The sequence below is a fragment of the Meleagris gallopavo genome, chromosome 2, assembly GCF_905368555.1.
Source record: "Meleagris gallopavo chromosome 2, MGAL_WU_HG_1.1, whole genome shotgun sequence".
Taxonomy (NCBI): domain Eukaryota; kingdom Metazoa; phylum Chordata; class Aves; order Galliformes; family Phasianidae; genus Meleagris; species Meleagris gallopavo.
In genome coordinates, this window is record NC_139405.1 from 7,378,078 (window position 1) to 7,395,956 (window position 17,879).

General features: G+C 47.7%; 1 protein-coding gene across 1 annotated transcript; it reads left to right on the plus strand.

Annotated features, from left to right (window-relative positions):
* The first annotated feature begins 4,771 nt into the window (after positions 1-4,771).
* On the plus strand, positions 4,772-17,811 carry RAB1A (RAB1A, member RAS oncogene family). Its single transcript, XM_085218775.1, has 6 exons — positions 4,772-4,906; positions 11,044-11,116; positions 12,810-12,905; positions 14,259-14,354; positions 15,367-15,498; positions 15,751-17,811. Exons 1-6 carry the CDS (start codon positions 4,884-4,886, stop codon positions 15,946-15,948), a joined length of 618 nt encoding a protein of 205 aa, XP_085074901.1. The 5' UTR covers positions 4,772-4,883; the 3' UTR covers positions 15,949-17,811.
* Positions 17,812-17,879: the final 68 nt, after the last annotated feature.

The following is a 17,879-nucleotide window of genomic DNA, read 5'->3' on the forward strand; positions in this document are numbered from 1 at the left end:
ATAGCCTTTGGCATTATCTGTGAATAGTACTATGATCCCCACTAAGCAAACCAGTGTGGTTTTACTTCCTGTTGTTCCTGGGCCTTTTTCAAGCGAGCTTTCTAGCAGTACTCTGCCCCAATGTTTATGTGGCAATCAGCTGAAGTCTGCATTAGTAAGAAAGGGTTCATTTCCAAGAAGGGAACCAGGGCTGTGGGCAGGGCATCAGGTGCCTCAGGGTCCAACCTCCTGTCACACAGCTGTGGTTCCCAGGCTGAGCTGCCATGACAAAAACAAGATACAGAATCCATCCTTGGATGGCGCAGAGCCACAGACACCGAGCACAGCAGTTTGAGCTCTTTCTTCTTTATCTTTTGTGGCACTGAAGATTACGATCGAAAAGATGGCCAGGATGCAACTTATTAATTAAAATGTACTGAGTTCACCAGCAATCTTAACTGAAAGCCTGAGCTGCTTAATTTATCACTGGAATCGTTTTACCACTGAGCTTTTTTAGATTTCTTGTGGGCGCTGTAGGGGAGCACTGGAATTGCCACTTCTGGAAGCTTTTAAGAAAACAGTTATTTGGATTGAAATAGATACAGTTTAGGCAGAGGATACAACTTAGTTGTCTCCTGGTGTCTCTTCCAACCTTATTTTTCCTACAATTTAAGTAGGTGCAATCAATTCCTGCCCTGAGCTGGCTGTGTTCAGCTGCTTCCAGTACGCCTGTGCAGCCAAAGCTCTAACGGCTTCCTCCGAGGCAGCTCATGCAATACAAAATGTGGTCTTGTCAGTTTTGCAGAACGTTGGGAAATCAAGATCTGAACTATGCCAACAATGCAAACTCAAGAACAACGTAAAAAAAGGTATAAAAGTTAATAGGCATTCCATTTAATATAATCTTCTATTTCAAATCTGCACGGCAGTTACACCCAAAACTCCTATGTGCTCACCACAATACTGAAACAAAATGAGGCCTGGATTCTGAAGAAAGGAGCCAGAACAAGGTGCTAGAACTCTTTCCAGAAGTTTCCCAACGGAGAGAGATGTCTGCTCTCCTGGGATAATGTCCCTCACATCCCACTAAATGCTCTCGATGCTTGATCCTACCTGTACCTACTTTGTTTCTGTCTGCAACCAGAACTGAGTTGAAACCTCTGGCCCCATTCCCCTCACTGCAGGATGAAGAAGCACAGGCCATGCCAGGCAGAAACAAGAGGTAGAGCTGAACTGGTGATTCGCAGACCAGTAAGTTCCATTACACCATGTAGTTACCTATCTCCTCTGAGAAGCAATGTGTGGTAGTGGAACAGCTCTTTTTAAAGGTTCCAGAATACCATTTCCCTCCCCAGTTCTGTTCTTCTGTCATGAGACTAAACCTGAGTATGGGTTCATCAACTCCTTCCCTCTCAGTGGTACCCATGGGCCCATCAGCTACACGCTTCTCCTTTGACCTTTATTTCCTAAATCAAGAATTCACAAGGAGGAGAAGAATGTGCACTTTTGATCTGCTGGCAGCACACCTAAAATGGACTGGTTGTATTGTTAGAAAAACACTGGCATTTGAAAAACACTGCAAAGAGATTAAATACATGGGAGGATTGTGAGCAGTACAGGAGAGACGAGCTGCTCTTGATAAGCCCAAATCAGTGTTTGTTTGTTCCTCGGGACTCCCAGTATCAAAACAGCCATTTGTAGCATCTCAGCTTGCTGTTGTGTGTTCCTGGTACCTGACCTTCTCAGTCTGGTTGTTGTGCATTTGTTAGCCTGTGACCTTCCCACAGCATGTACCAGACACTGAGCAGGGGAGGGAGAAGGAAGAGCAGAAGACAGGTGGAGAAATAGTTTTATTTTTTATTTTCATTTTACACAAGGTCTAGGGAAAAGGACACTGGCAGAGGCCAAATGATATCTGAAAACCACTGTGCTAACATTGCAGCTTTGTGGGAAGGCAGTATTTGAGTCAGAGGCCTGATTCTCCCTACTTTTGGTTCAAGACAAAGATAAAAATTGTTTAAAAGCTGGTAGACAGCAGACCTGAAACCAGCCCTTGCCCTGAGAGGGTGTGGCATGATGATATAGCTAAAAAGATAGAACATTTTTGTATGAAATGAGGGCAGAAGAGGAAGGAGGAGTGAACCTCATGCAGCTCAATGCTCTCTGCAGGCTCAGTGCTCTCTGCAGTCTGTAGGGTTATACCCTCACAGTCCCACTGTCAGCACTGCAGCAGAGTGGGCACATGGGCTCCATGCTGCAGTGCAACATTTGTGCTCAGAAGTAGATTATGCAGCTGTTGCATTCTTCCTCCATCATTTGTGCTGCTTTGCCTCCTTCCTCTCCCCCCTTACATCTGCCTGCAGCCATCACAGATTGCTCTTTCTCTCCTTCTCACTCTCTAAGCTATGTCCTGTCCCCTTTCCACCCTCACTTCCCAGAGCATCCTCTGGCAGCAGCTGCCATGAGCATCTTTTGTGGCCTAGGGAGGAGAGAAGTGGGAAATGGGGAAGGCAGCTTGTCACCCAAGTTGGGACAACAATCAGAACCAGCAGAGTTCAGCCTCAAAAACAGGAGTTACTGAGTCAAGTTAGTGATCCAAGGCGCACAGAACCAGGGAGGGCCATTACAATTCAAAGCAATCTACGCTCATGCCTTTTCCTAGGCTGCTCTGGTAGCACAGTACAGCTGGAGCCAAAGGAAATTCTGCAGCTGATTTCACTAACAGGATAAAATCAGACCTATTGGCACAGGCAGAATTCAGCCCTGAAGGTATATGAATAATGTTTCTCCAGCCAGCACGTGATACTGCTGCTTGTGTTATGCTCCTTTTAGTAAGAAACAGGGAGGGCCTCTTGGACTATCCAGTGGTTCGTGGTGTTCAGGATACACAGTGATACCCACTTAATAAAGGAGGAGGAACAGGATACACTGTGACACAGACAATAAATCATTGCTCCCATCCCAGTTGGAAAGCAGGCAGTGGTCCAGGCCTGCTCATCCAGTCCAACAGGTACGGAACTGTGACAGCAACAGATGACCTCAGCCTGCACCTCCCAACAGACACCCTGTAGTTCTGCTCTCCCAGAGCAGATAGGCAGCCTGCAGTGACAGGTTACCTTGCCTGTTGTGCCACTGCTTCGGTTGTACAGATTAAATATGCTTTTCTCAGACGTGGAAGCTATTATTTTCCTGCGATGAAGCAGCATCCCACATTCTTATTAACCTGTGCCCTACTTCAGAAGCAAATCTAATTTGCAGCTTTCATAGTTTGCTAGGGACAGAATTGGTTTGTTCCTGTGTCTGCTCTGAGTTTGCTGATTCTCTACTGCACCAAGTATGGCAGAGCTCTCTTTTCTGTGGCCTGTCAACATTACTCCTGAGAAAAACAGAACAAGGCATTGGGGTGGTTGGAGCTGTTTGTTTCAGCACTCACACACAAAAAAGGCAGAAGTGTTAAAACGTTGATAATACAAACATCAACTTGTGTCAGCAGAGAACGATGTTCTGTCAACGTTCTGTTTGGGATATTCCTATGCTTCCGGTCACCTCACGCTGAGCATCTCAAATATGATATTTGAGAGAAATTTGGGTGAAAAGAGAGAGTTTCAAAGGTTTCACTGCATTTCTGGTGGTGTGCATTAAAAAAGGGGGGAAGGGGAGTATTATTTCACACATACACCATATGGGGAAAGGGAAGCGGAGACTTCCATGATGGCCACCACGAAAGCAGAATGCACAGCAATGTGACCGTTCCACACGGAGGTCACTGCCTGACAACCAACACAAGCAAGCAAAGGAAACCCAGAGCTTTTACAACCAACGCTTGATATTTCCCATTTCAGTTGGCACACTTTGTTGACTTCCTTTCTGGAAATTAACATAACCGTGCTACAAATGCGGAGCTGTGTGGAGCACGAGCAGCTCATCACAGTCTTATTGCGGGGAAACAAATGGATCAGCTCCTGTGGGCACTGAGCTCTGCCGCCATGGGAGCGCTGCCACGGGACGCAGGCAGCAGTATGCAGACTGTTTGCGGGTTGTTCCTTTGAGCCACCTGGAAGATAAACTTTGGTCAACGCGTTACACGGTGCCCTTTGTAACCAAGGGATGCCAGATAACGTGTCGCCGGGGACTGACATTCCCCAGGCGATTATGTGGAGCCGCTCGGACGCGCAGGGCTGAGCAGCACCGAGCGCCCGCAATGCCAGCACTGCGTCTCAGCGAGCTGCTCGGTCCGGAAGGGCAGAGCGTCGGTGGGAACGCGTGTGGGAGCACCGCGATAGCGCTCCATCGCGAACCGGCCGCATAGGCACTCCGACCGCACCGCCACAACGACAGCCAGGCCTCGGCAGGCCGCGGCCCCGCCCCGCCAGGCCCCGCCTAGCCGGCTCGCCCGGGCTGCCACGTCTGCCCGCCGACGTCAGCCCTGCCGGCTCCTCCGCGGCCAATGCGCAGCGCCGCCCGCCGCGCCGCGCCGACGGGGCCGAGGGAAGAAAGGCCGGCCCGCGCGCATGCGCCGCCGCCGCCGCGGGGACCGCCGGGAAAGCGAGTCTTCCGCCCCCCGGCGCCGCCGCCGTCCGCGCGGGGCGGGGGGCGGGGCGCGGACTCGCTCTCCCGGCATACCCCGCGGCCGCCCCCCGGCCATGTAAGCGCCGCTCAGCGAGACACCGCCCCGTTTCCTGGTTGGGCTCCGGCGGCCATTTTGGGCTGAGGAGCGAGCGCGGAGGCCGCGGAGCGGGCAGGGCGCCGGCGGAGGGGCAGGCCGAGCCGAGCGCCGAGAGAAGGCGGGAACCGTTGGACGCCTGCATCCGCGGAGCGCCCGCCTCGGCGGCGGGAGGTGCCAGGCCGCGACCGCCACCCCTCACAGCGCGCTCGCCGTCCCTCGGGCCGCGGGCCCCACGGACATGTCCAGCATGAATCCCGAATAGTGAGTGCGGGGCGCGGGGGGCGGCGGCGAGAGGGCGAGCGAGCCGCGGCGGGACGGCCGTGGGGAGCGGGGCCTTCCGGCAGGCGGCCTCCCAGGCGCTGGGTGACGGGGCGCGGCCGCGGAGCCGAAGGGCGGCGGCGGAACGCTGCGGCCGCGACGGGCGGTGCGCGGAGACGGAGCGACGGGGCTGCCGTGCGATCGCGGCCGGGCCTACGGAGGGCCGCGGGGGAACGGCGCTTTGTGAAAGCCGATCCCGGCCGGCGGCTCGGCAGGCGGAGGTCCGCCCTTCGCTTAGCCGCGAGTCATGTGTGTGTCACATGGCTCTTGCAAAACACCTCGAGCCTCTGCGGGTTTTGCAACGCCGGGGCTCGGTAATGAAACGGCCGTCGTCAGCCCGAAGGCGGCACGGCTTTCCGGGGGGTTGCCGGAGCTCGCGGTCTGTCCGTGCGACCCCCTTCCTCACCTCTCCGCTGGGAGCGGGGCTTGGGCCGGGGGCTGCCGCAGCCTGGCGGCGGTGAGAGCGGTTTCTGTGCGTCCCCCCCACCACCACCATCTCCCTGGGGCCGCAGGGACCGTCGCTGTGCTCGTGGTTCTTCATGTGAAGAACAGAAGGAGAGACTTGGGAAGAGCTTAAAAAAAAAAACATTTTGAAACCTGCTGTAGTACTGGAGAGTGTTTTTAGGGTTCTTTCCTTGACGTTGGCTTTGCCAGTGCTCCGGGTTGGGATGACAAAGCTGCTGTGCTCTCTGATGTAACTGGAGTGGCTCTGGTGTTGAGCTGCATGCGTTGAATGGCATTGCTGCTCCAGATGACACTCAACCAATTTCAGTCCTTAGAGCTTACTTTTTCTCACAGTGCTGGCTTGTGTGGCCTTGGTTTGTGCTCCCGGCACATGGCAGCCTGACTGTGAGCACTCTGTGCCCATTAAACCACCTGAAGAGTGCACAGAAACAGAAGGCAAGGTAGTCATCATTTAGTTTGAGATAGTTTGTGAAAACCAAGAGGTACAGCCAGCAACTCAGATTACATCTTGGCAATGTTACATAACGAGCCTGCTGGTGTGGGTTCAGGAAACATGAAAACAGCAGCGGGATGCAGCCAGTGGGTGAGCAGCCAACAAGTGCTGGGTGCCTTTATGGCCATGAAAGCTCCCAAGGTCTCACCTGAGTTCATCTCATACACCAGCAGATTTTGGAGCCAGAGGCTGCCTGCAGAGTGCTAGGCCAGGCTGTGAGGAGCTGGGGGGAGAAAGATGTTCTTCCCATAGCTTTCTGGCCTTAGGGAAGACTCTCAGCTGATACTGAGGATGGTTTCCTGCACAGAGGTACTGAACGTTGCTCTGAAGTTGGAAGTACATTTTGTGGGAGACTCGTTCTCTCCAGAGCACATTTTTTCCTGATGGTGAGGGCAATTGAGCTCTTGAAAGTGGGTTGAAGAGGAAAGGCTGTAGTTTAAGATTAACTTGAGATATTAAAGTGTCACTTCCTGACAGGGCCGTTTCTGCCGGATGAGGATAAGAGATGGGAAGAGTACAGTGAGATTGACAGATATTTTCTTTCCCTGTACTATACTTTGATCAATATTAAACCAGAAGACTGATGGGGCTAGAACCTTCTTCTTTATAGTTCATTTGCAACAGGTGCAGGTGTCTATTTGTCTTTCTAGAAGTGCCTTGCCTGTAATGTATGTTCATTTCCTTACCACAACCCCACACCCTCCCTCCCTGGCATACCAGAGCTCTATCAGGCATCAGTGGGTCAGATAATGTTTTTAATGAAAAAGACTTGTGTTCTTCATTTGGTCTATTTAAAATGTCGTGAGATTAGAAGCACGGTGTCAGAGCTTGCAGGGATTGTGTGCTTCTGGGAGCTTCCTTGGAATTTTGGTGCTCCAAGGCAGCTTAGAGGAGGGATAATGAGTGTGCTGTTCTGTCCGAGTGAAGGAGGGCTGGCTGAGATGTCGCTGTGGTGTCTGTGAAGCCACATTCTCAAAACATCTGTCTGGGCAGTGCTGGGTTGTGTTCCTTTGTGTTCCTCCCCCGCTGTGATGTTTAAGTAAGCAAAGCGTCCATCTTGACTTCAGTGTCAAGGTCTTGCCAGGTTTGGTGCTTCCTACCCGTTGTGCAGCCTGTGTGCAGCAGGCTGGCTGGTGTGAACGCCGCAGGGTGAGCAGGTCAGCAGTGGTGGGAGCTCATCCTGCTGAGTGCTATGTCAAGTCTGGATTTCCAGCTAGGGAGCTGGAAAGGGAATAAGGAAATGTTTGTGGAATACATTTGCTTATAATATTTGGAGGTGTTACCAAATACCTGTGCGGGCTTTTCATCTTGTATGGTGGAACTCGGTGGATGATGATTGAATGACAGCTTTGGGTTGCTGGAGACATCTGGAGTCACGTGTTCTAACTTTTCTAAACCACAGTTTGTGTTGCTGAGTAGCATTGTCTTCTAATTCTGTTTGCTTCCACAAGCAGAGGGTAATCAGTGGCAGTCATGCTCCTCTTCAGCTTTTCTTGGATGGTGGAACAAAGACAGAAAATTGGAGGCTGCTGTGTCTGTTTGCAATAACCCTGCAGCTGACATCAGTGATTAAAGCTGATTCCAGCAGTTCCCTGTAGGGGATGGATGTCTACCTTGTCTTGTCTGTTTTGGGATAAAACCTTCCTGATACGAGGAAAAGGACACATTTACCTGGGTTAACAACAGTATCGTAGGCATGCAGATCCCTCATTCTGTGTGACTTTGGCCTCATCTGTCCTGAACTTCCTGGCTGTGGCAGGGAGAATCTGTGGTGATGCTACTCTCCACTCAGATGTGACAGTTCTCTTTGGAGATCTTCTCTTTTACAAGAGGCAGTTGAACTTAGTATCATCCAACCCTTGTCTTTGGCAAGAATCAAGTGTGTCCCCTTCCTGACAAGGAGGATGGAAGAGCCTCCCTTGTACTTGCTGTACCTGCCTGCCTTGCTGTGCATCCTCCTCCAGCGTGCTGTCTAGTATGGGTGCTGAGTATGCCTGCTTATATGCATAATGAGATAAGGCTGAACGATCAATCTGAATTCGTGCCACCTCGAAGTGGTGTGGAGAAGCTGTACTGCTTGTGCTCAGCCTGCTTCACCAAGGCTTTCTGTGCTCTGAGAGCCAGTGACCAAACTCTCAAGTCCTGTAAAGCAAAACTCCGTAGCTTCAGAAATGGTCGTTGCACTTCAGAGCCAACACCAAAATTAACCTGTGTGACTTGGACACATGAGAGCAGTGGAAGCTGTTTATTCCATCAGCTGAGTTAAGTCTGGAAATAGACTTCAGTAAAGCTTTGTAGTTTGTTTTCATTTCTGTTGGATTTCTACTGTTAGAAATATAACATAATGTCCCGTGTAGCGCTGTTCATCTGGTTCCTGAGGTCTGTATGTAGGCACCTCATGTTTTAAAAGCACCTAGAGCAGCTGTACCTAGAAATGCAGTGTGCAGTTGGGTGTTATGCATGCAGTAACCTTAGTTTTTGAGAAACTAAACAGCAAGGTTCCACTTTCAGTTATCCTTGAGTTCACACAGGTCTAAGATTCAGTCAGGCTGATCTGGCGAAAGTAGGTTTATGACACAGTGCCCATTTTTGGAGTGGCAGCCACTTGGTAAAGGCCATTGCCTTGTGCCAGGGCCAGAACAGTGCTGGAGCTGCTCTGAGCTCTGGATTGCTTCTGAAATAGAGTGAGGTCAGGAAGGCCTTAGTGGTAAAGGTGTCAAAAGCAGTATTTAAGGCTTTTGGATTCCTGTTGCTTTAATTTAGCAGTAGTGCTGAGTAAGCTGTGACAGCCCTTCTTTGCTTCTGGACAGTAAATGCTTGCATGTAAAATGGAAGACTTAATAGCAAGGTATAGGTGGCTGGTGGCTGCCCTGAGCACCAGGAGGAGGGCAGGGAAGGCCATGTGGTGCCTGGAGGCTGAGGACACCTGCATCTTCCTGATGACAAGCTCCTCACTGGGGTCTTATCTACACTAAGAAGGAATTAAGGCTTTTCTCCCAACATTAGCAGCAATGTTCTAGTGAGAACAGTGGTAATATTCATATGATATTGTTCTTAAGGAGATTACAAATGTGCTGCAGGCTCTCATACTTTCAAGTGTATTAATACTTTCCAGAAGTAATAATTTAGTCTTGCAGGAAACTTAAGCTTTGCCAGCGACTTTACCAACATGTACTGTGAAACTTGAAAACTGAGGAAGCTGTAGCTTCAGATTGTGATCATGGAGAAGGAGGGATAAGTTGAACTACAGGCCAGGTCTGAGAGCTGCGTGCCTTCACCTCACCCTCCAGCGTATGTCACCCTTTCTGCTGCTCCCAGGGCAGTAAGTCCTTGGTGGGGGTAAAGAGACTTCAGTGCCCGACTGCAGGTGCTTGGGGGGTAGCTCCTGCCTCAGTTCCAGGGTGTGGGAGGTGGGTGGAGGAGCACTGAGGCAGCTGTAAGGCTGGCTGTGCAGTCCTGCTGGCTCGCTGTCAGGCTTGGAGCTCATCTTGTGATGGAGCTCAGCAGGGCATCCTCAGCTCCCACCTCGTTGCTGTGGCAGCTTTTGCGGGTTGGCCCACAAGACATATGGAACTGCTGCCCCAAAGGGTGTGGGGGCACAGGATGCTGCTGGGTCAGCTCACGGATAGGCCTGAGCTTTGTGAGTGGCCTGTCAGTGCTGTCCTGGGCAGTGATCACCAGTGTGAGCTGCTGGCAATAACAGTGCTCCTGGTAAGTAGTAGTTCTTCATCTGTCTTGAAGCTGTTGAGATAAGTGGGTTGTGTGTGCAATCAAACTTATCTCTCCTGAACTATTTGGGTTAGTAACTGTCATTTTACTAAAACAGTCTTGCTTCATGTTAGTACATGACTTGACAGTAGTGAGTTCTGGTGGCCATAAACTGCTAAATATCCTTTAGATGACTTTGATTTTTGAAATACCTTGAGTGCTTTTTACTTTACGATGTGTAGGAAATATGCATTTCTGAAAGATTAGCTTATTAGTTGTTACATCTTCTTCTCTCAAGGCTGGAGACAAGCCAGAAGCACTGTGAGGGTGAGTGGAAGTCTCAGCTGACCAAGTTCCTTCAGCTTGAGACCAGCTGGAAAGACAGGTCGCCCAGGCATGTGAGCAGAACAGAGGTGATGCTGGCAGCTGACCAGCTGTTTGGCTGCTACCAGCTGAGGATGCATGCAGGCTGCTGCCAGCTAGAGTTGCTGCAGTGGTGGGGAGTAATAGGTAGGGACAAGTGGCTTCAGGCACTTGGATGAGTCTTATCTTCATTAGGTGAAGTGGCACAGAAACACACCTTTGTAAACTTGAGGCTAAGTGAGAGTGGGACGTCATTCTGGACATCATGGGGCTGAAGTGCTACAAGCCTAGGGTAGGTAGTCTAACACAGGTTACCTGCTTGCTGCAGGTGGTCCACATCATACCACCACCTTCCTGAGCACAGACACGTGTGGGTATCACACCTGAGCATGAATACATTCCCATTTAGCAATGGCTTTAGTTTTCTTTCTTTTCTGGAAGACCAATAGAGTATGTGGCCATTCTGCTGTAAAGTCTGCAGCAGAAGGCAAGTGTTCATTTTCTGTTAGCAGGTCGTTAAACTTAATTTAGGTGTACAAGTTACTAACACTGTGTATTCTGTTGGTTTTGTTTGCTTTTAGCCAGCTGTTCATGGAGTTACATGATGGCATTGGGCCTTTGACTTAAAAATGGTGTGGAGAAAGCTTGCTGGCCAGCAGAACTATTAATTCTGCCATCTGTTGCTGCAGTTGCTCAACCAAAGAGCAAGGCTTGCACTTAACTGAGAAGTGTGGTTTCAGCTTTAGCTAGACCACAAAGAGCTGAAGCAGGGCTCTCTTGCCTTGCTGATAGGCCGCTGTCCTCAGTGGAACTTCCTAGGAAGAAATGCTTCTATCCAAAAATGCTGCCTTCAGAACATGTACCTCACACTTCCCTTACAGAGCAAATTAAGTGACTTGTGAAAGCGTCTAAACTGGGTAGAGGAGTTTGGAGTTGTAGGTGCCTGTTCTCTAGCAGTGAATTAATTTACCCGGTCAGATATATTATATTGCTTTAATGAACTTGGCTGTCAATGGCATTTTTCATTAAGTGCTGTTTTTTCTTCTTGCAGTGACTATTTATTCAAGCTACTTCTGATTGGAGACTCCGGTGTTGGGAAATCTTGCCTTCTACTTAGGTTTGCAGTAAGTGATTGTGCTTAAACTTTATTGGAAAGCAAAACAAAAACCTGCTGGATACTTAAGAAGAATTCATCTGCTGCAAGAACTGCTTGAAAGGACTGATGTCTGTCTAATACCTACCCATAATCAAAGTATTCCTAAGCTCTTCTGTCTTCTGCACTTGTTTCTAGCTGATGTGTCCTCAAGCTATAAGGACAGATGTTGAGGATGTGCAGTTAAGTTTGATTGTCACTCTCTCACTTGAGGGAAAACATCCTAATGCTAGGTTTTGATACTACTGCAGATAACGGTGGCAGTTCCTGCCCAAACATCTGCTCTGGGAGGAGCCTGCTGTGCTGCATGCTACCTGCATGAAGTTGTGGTCTGCTGTGCACCAGCAGCATCACACATGTGGAAACTATCAGGATGTGCAGTGCTGCTTTAGTAGGACAGGGTAATGTGAAAAGCAGAGTGAACACTTGATGTAACCTGCTCTGCTCTTAGAGCTGGAGGCGGTGGATTGGAAGTGACACCAGGGCTGGAGCAATACTCCCAGATCAGTCTAGCCTGCTTTTCTTGCAGATGCTTCTGAATACATTTTGTCTTCATGTGAATTGTCTGACTTTTCTTTTTGATAACCAGCTCAAGTTTGTGTCACTTACCTGATATTTCTGTAACCAAGTAGCTTTTTCCTGTGGAAATTTGACTTTCTAGCTAAGCTTTTTTTTTTTTTTTTTTGCTTGGCATAAGGAATTATTACAGCATTCGCTTACACGTGCTCCTGCTGTAGGTTAACCAGCAGGCTTTTTGAACACACCTTTCTGAGCATTGAAATGTTAAGGACATAAATGTCACATTCTGACAGGTTTAATGCTTTATTTCTACATTCTACTCCTTCAGTTTTTTGAGGTTTTCCATTTACAACCCAAAGAAATCCCATGCTTTTGTGCCAGCTGCTGGTTATGTAAGGCCCTTTGTGGCATATTTTACCCAAGGTTCTATCCTGCTGGTACTTCAGGGCAGTAAGCTCCTTTATGCCAGTAGGCTCATGATCTCTAGAACACAGCAGTGAGCCCAAGGTTCCTGTGCTCCCTAAGGCCAGCTGGGGACTCAGAGCAGCTGTGTGTGCTGTTAAACCAGTGCTGCCATTGGCTTCCTGTGTTTACTCAGACTGTGCAGCAGGGGACTTCAACACAGGAGCCCAAGCTGTAATTCTAAACTGCCTTAGCAACCAAAGGATCTGAAATTCAGATGTAGAGTGTGACTGAGGCAAAGCCTTTACCTTCTTGGAGATAGCTGCTGTGTCACAGGTAAAGGAACCTCCAAGGAAGATAAAAATTTGAGGCATTTTAATTATTTTAATTAATAACCATCATAGTTATTCAAAATAGCCCCTCAGTTTGCCAACTCAAACAAAGGCTGTCTTTTAAGCTGTGGTTCAGGAGGACTTAATGTTGTAGTGGTTTTCAAAATGAATTTTACTGACTAGTTGTGGCACAGATCTTGCTTTATGCCACGCTTTCAACTTTTGATACATTTCTGAGGTGTAAATATTGATTGAAGTGGTGCAGGTAACTGTTGGACTTTGTATTGGATGGTCAGACCACTTTTTGCTGGAGGGCTAAGTAGCTTTGTTTGCATGGTGTTTGTCTGTTGCATAATTAAGTAGGTGACTGCAGAAGGGCAGCTGGCTTGACTTCTGTTCACTCTTTCCTAGGATGACACGTACACAGAAAGTTACATCAGCACAATTGGTGTGGACTTCAAAATCAGAACTATAGAACTAGATGGGAAAACAATCAAGCTTCAGATAGTAAGTAGTATTTCTGAACTCCTAGCTACATCAATCTGTTAAAACATGTGCCTTCATGATTACCAGTACTTATATTTGATTATATTTTAACGATTAAAATGGTTTCCTCCCTGTACCAAGAGGATAGGCAGTTGTTACAAGACTTCCCATTGCCTCTTTCTAAAGAAGGATGCTGATGAACCCTGCTGGCCCAAAGGGGGAAATTACCTGTTGTTTTTTTTTTTTTCTTCCTCTGGGAAGAAAAGAAAGCTGGAGTGTTACAAGGCACCGTGGGCAGTGAGATGGGGGCGGTAGGATCCTGTGCTGGTGTGTTCTCATCAAAACTGGGCTCATTCTGCAGTAGTTGGGAAGGATTTGTGCAAGGGCATCACACTACTGCCCCAGATGCCCAGTTTCTGCAGCAGCTGTTAACAGCTATCTCTACTGTTTAGTGCTGGAAGTGTGCTTTCATGCATCTGAAAGGAGAAAGTAACACAAATGCTTGTTAACTGGCTTGCCCAACTTAGCATTGACTGTCTTCTGGTTGTTTGGCCTTTCCCTTAGAAGAAGCAGGGGAAGAGGCTTGGCAGCTTTTTCCTCTAATCTTGAAGCACTCCAAAACGGTGACTTGTGTAACGAAATCTAATATCTGTGCAAGGTCACACAATCCCTGTCAGCCATTGCTTCCAGCTCAAGCAGAGGCACTCAGGATGGGGAGGCAGTGACTCAGGGGTTTCAGGCTGTGCTGTGGAGCAGCAGTCCGGTTCACAGCCAGAAACCTCTGTGGCAGAGCCTGCAGACCTCCAGAGCCAGGAGTGCTGTCAGTACTGGAATCTGTCTCTGAGTCTGGCTAATTTTAATACGTGCTTAGCCCTGCTCATGATGTGGCCCAGGGAACAGTGGTGGTTGGGTGAGTGCTGTTCCTGCCCTGGCAGGGGAAGAAGTCAAGAACCACACACCCTTCCTTAACAAAGGTTACCTTTGCAGCTCCTCTACCAATGAAGCCGAAGGGTTTGGTGATGTTAAAAGATGCCCACACCTGATCTTAACAGGTTTTAAAGCTCTGGCTCGTATGTTTATTCTCCTCACCACTGCACTGCAGCTTCCATTGAGGTCCAGACAATGTGAGATGTTTTCTTCATTGAGATATCTTTAGTGCACTTGTCCAGAAACCAAACGAACGGGCAGTTCTGGAAAAGCACCTACTGAAGTGTGCTTCACAGTTAAAACACTGATTATCTTCAATCCTGTTTGTTTCTGTCTCTGTAACTGTGACTTGGCTATGCCTGCAGCTGGATGGCTGATCAGCCAAGCTGCATTTCCACAAGGCTGCGTAACACTACACTGCAGTAACTGGTCCTGTTTGTCTTGCAGTGGGACACAGCGGGACAGGAGAGGTTTCGAACTATCACTTCCAGTTACTATAGAGGAGCTCATGGCATCATAGTTGTGTATGATGTTACAGATCAGGTAAGGAGTGAATCTGTGCCCAGTGTTTTCCCACATGGACTGCACTAGGCTGGTATGTAAATAAATGCAATCTGATGCTTTTTGCACTGCACAGGATTTCAACAACTTGGCATTTCTTAAGTATACGAGTGGCATGTTCTTCTGACTGTTAATGTTTATCAAAGGTGTGCTAGTGTCTGCTTTGGGGCTTAATAAAAGGAGCTTTGGGATACATGGCTGTAAAGCTGAGGTATCCTAGGCTTAAGCTAAGATCTGCTGGGCAGGTAACTGTTCTGTGTGAATATTTCTCAGCCTGCCTTTGGCAGCAGGAAGTCTGAGTTACTGATGAAGTTGTTGAAAGAGTTCTGAATGCACTTGAACTTTGGTCTGCAATGAAGACTGGAATTTGAAACAAATGTCAGTGTGTGTGCAGTGTACAACTGAGCCAGTGTTTTCTGTGCATCTCTGAAGATTACTGGTGCTGTTGTGCTGCCTGAAGGGCTCTTTGGAGGCGTCGAGTTTCCTGAGCTAATAGAAAAGGAACAGTTGGGTTCAGTACTAACCTGAGTGGCAGTTCTGTATTTCTGGAGTCAAAGACTCCATCTCTACGACGCCGTGACTTGCACCTCATAGCTAGTGCTCTTAATACCTGGGGTGGTTCTGCTTTCAGCTGTGTGCCTTTTCTCTCTCTGCTACAGGAAGAGGAGGAGGAGTCCCTGATGGTGTGTGTTGGCCATTCAGGAGGGAAATACAAAGGGGTGGAGGGGGAAACGCAGCAAGGGAGGAAGGGTGATTGTACAGGACTTGGAGCAATGAATTCCAGAGTTTCTAGATCCTGTGTGACTTCCTTATCCTCAGATAATCAGGGGAGTGCTGTGTTGTGGATAAATACAGCAGCATTATTGTTCTATCCCTTGTGGTTGTGAAGCACACTGATAAGTATGCTATTCTTCATCTTTTCCCAGTCATTACCAAGTAGTGCTGACCTGTGCTCACGGTGAGGGGTCTTGCTTACAGTTCTCTTGTCTCCTAGGAGTCTTTCAATAATGTAAAACAGTGGCTGCAGGAGATAGACCGTTATGCCAGTGAAAACGTCAACAAGTTGTTGGTGGGGAACAAGTGTGATCTGACCACAAAGAAAGTAGTAGACTATACAACAGCAAAGGTACGTTGATAATATCCTTGCATGGCTGAGCGCTGCCCTGGGTTGCAGATGCAGCTGAGTAGGGTAGAGGAGCACCTCAGTACCCAGGTGGCAGTGTGCCATGAGTGCAGGTAGCTTAGGTGCACAGCAGGCTGCGGCTTGGGAGTGGGGTGGTGGTCTGGGAACTCGTAGCTCATACAGAGCTGCACTGGGAAGCAAGGTGACTTATGGATCTGTACGTGAGCTCACTGTTTGCTGTCTCTCAATTTGCAGGAATTTGCAGATTCTCTTGGAATTCCATTTTTGGAAACCAGTGCAAAGAACGCCACAAATGTAGAACAGTCTTTCATGACCATGGCTGCTGAGATTAAAAAACGAATGGGTCCTGGAGCGACAGCTGGTGGTGCGGAGAAGTCCAATGTTAAAATTCAGAGCACTCCAGTCAAGCAGTCTAGTGGAGGTTGCTGCTAAAACTTGCCTCCCCCCTTTTGTCTCACAACAATGAATTTGCAATCTGAACCCAAGTGAAAAAAAAAAAAAAATTGCCTGAATTGTACTGTATGTAGCTGCACTACAACAGATTCTTACCGTCTCCACAAAGGTCAGAGATTGTAAATGGTCAATACTGACTTTTTTTATTCCCTTGACTCAAGACAGCTAACTTCATTTTCAGAACTGTTTTAAACCTTTGTGTGCTGGTTTATAAACGTGTAATCCTTGTTGCTTTTCCTGATACCAGACTGTTTCCTGTGGTTGGTTAGGATGTATTTTTGTTTTGATGTTTCTATTGGCATGTTTAGATGTCAGGTTTAGTCTTCTGAAGATGAAGTTTAGCCATTTTGTATCAAACAGCACAACAGTGTCTGTCGGTTTCCATGCATAAAATTTAGTAAGATATATGTAAGATCTGATTTGCTAGTTCCTTCTTGTAGAATTATAAATGGAAAGATCACACTATCTCTGATTAATAGTTTCTTCATACTCTCTGCATATAATTTGTGGCTGCAGAATATTGTAATTTGTTGCACAATATGTAACAAAACTGAAGAAATGTTTAATAAATATTGTACTTATTGGAAGTAATATCAAACTGTATGGTGATAAATATTGTCTTAATTTGTATTGGCTAAAGGGGAAATCAGGCTTGCATTGTGCACAAAACATATCTTTGTGCAGCCATGGCTCTCAGACCTTGTAGTAGAGCAGAGACCTTCCCTGCAACAAACATTGTGCTGTGCCCCAAAAGCCTGAGCTCTCACAGTGCTGAAGGCACACACCCTGTACCAGGAACACACCGGTGTTGGTGGAGGCATCGTGCACTCTGAATGTACTGCAGTTCCCTAACTTAGACTCAGATCTTAATTTATTTCTCAAGGACTCCACGTAGGGCACCTGTCTGCTTGGTGTGAGGGGAGAGGAGCAGTGTTTCCCTAACGTGAGTGACTTCAGCGTAACCTTGAGGTGGTATGACTTTCTACCAGTATATTATGTCTTTTCTATATACTGTTAATTCCATCCTCTTTTAATTAATACTCTTCCTCATGCAACAGCTTAGTTTCTCTTCTGTTATGTGTAGAGGCACCAGAAGGATGCAGTGGGGACAGGGCAGCCCCACCCCAGGCTGTTGCTCCAGTAGGCGCTATTGCACCCAATGTGGAACTAACCAGCAGCTGTGAGGTTTGGGCAGCGTGTGATTCGTTGTACAGAGCTAATCAAGTCATTAGTGCCTGATGTCTAGCTAAAAGCCACAGGAAAGCTAGCCTATAACACTTCCTATACATGTAAAATTGTTCAGCTTTATCTAAACTCAAACGTTCAGCCTATTCTGTAAATAGTCTCATGTTTGAAAGACCATGTAACATTCCCCTAGTAGTAAATACACCTTGTGGTAGTAAGAATATAGCCTAGGTATGTTGTGAGGTATAAACTAAAATCGGTGCAAATATCCTCTGATCTTTTTTTTGGGGGGGGACTTTGGCTAACAGCTTTCTTCAACATAGTTGCATCAATCAACAGGCAATTGTAATACATAAAGTATTGTCATGGTTAAGTTGAACTCTTCCACTTGAGACCTTCACAATAAAGTGATGTGCTTTCTATTAGAGATGTGCTTGTTGGTATAATTCATTATAATGTGACTGGCTCCTCCTTGAGGGCAGGAGCCATGGGAGGAGTGAGTGCTGCTAAGATCAGGAAGTGACCCAGAAGGTGTACTGAGGGCAAAACATCTTCCCTTCAGAGAACTGCACAAATGAACTTAAATGTTGAGATGCCTGCTACATAATATCCAAAACAATGTTAATATATACAGTAATAAAAGCATTGCAAAACCAACTTGGGCTACACCAGTTGTTTGGTGGTTTTTGTTGTTTTGTTTTTTTTTTTTCCCTAAGTCATGACTT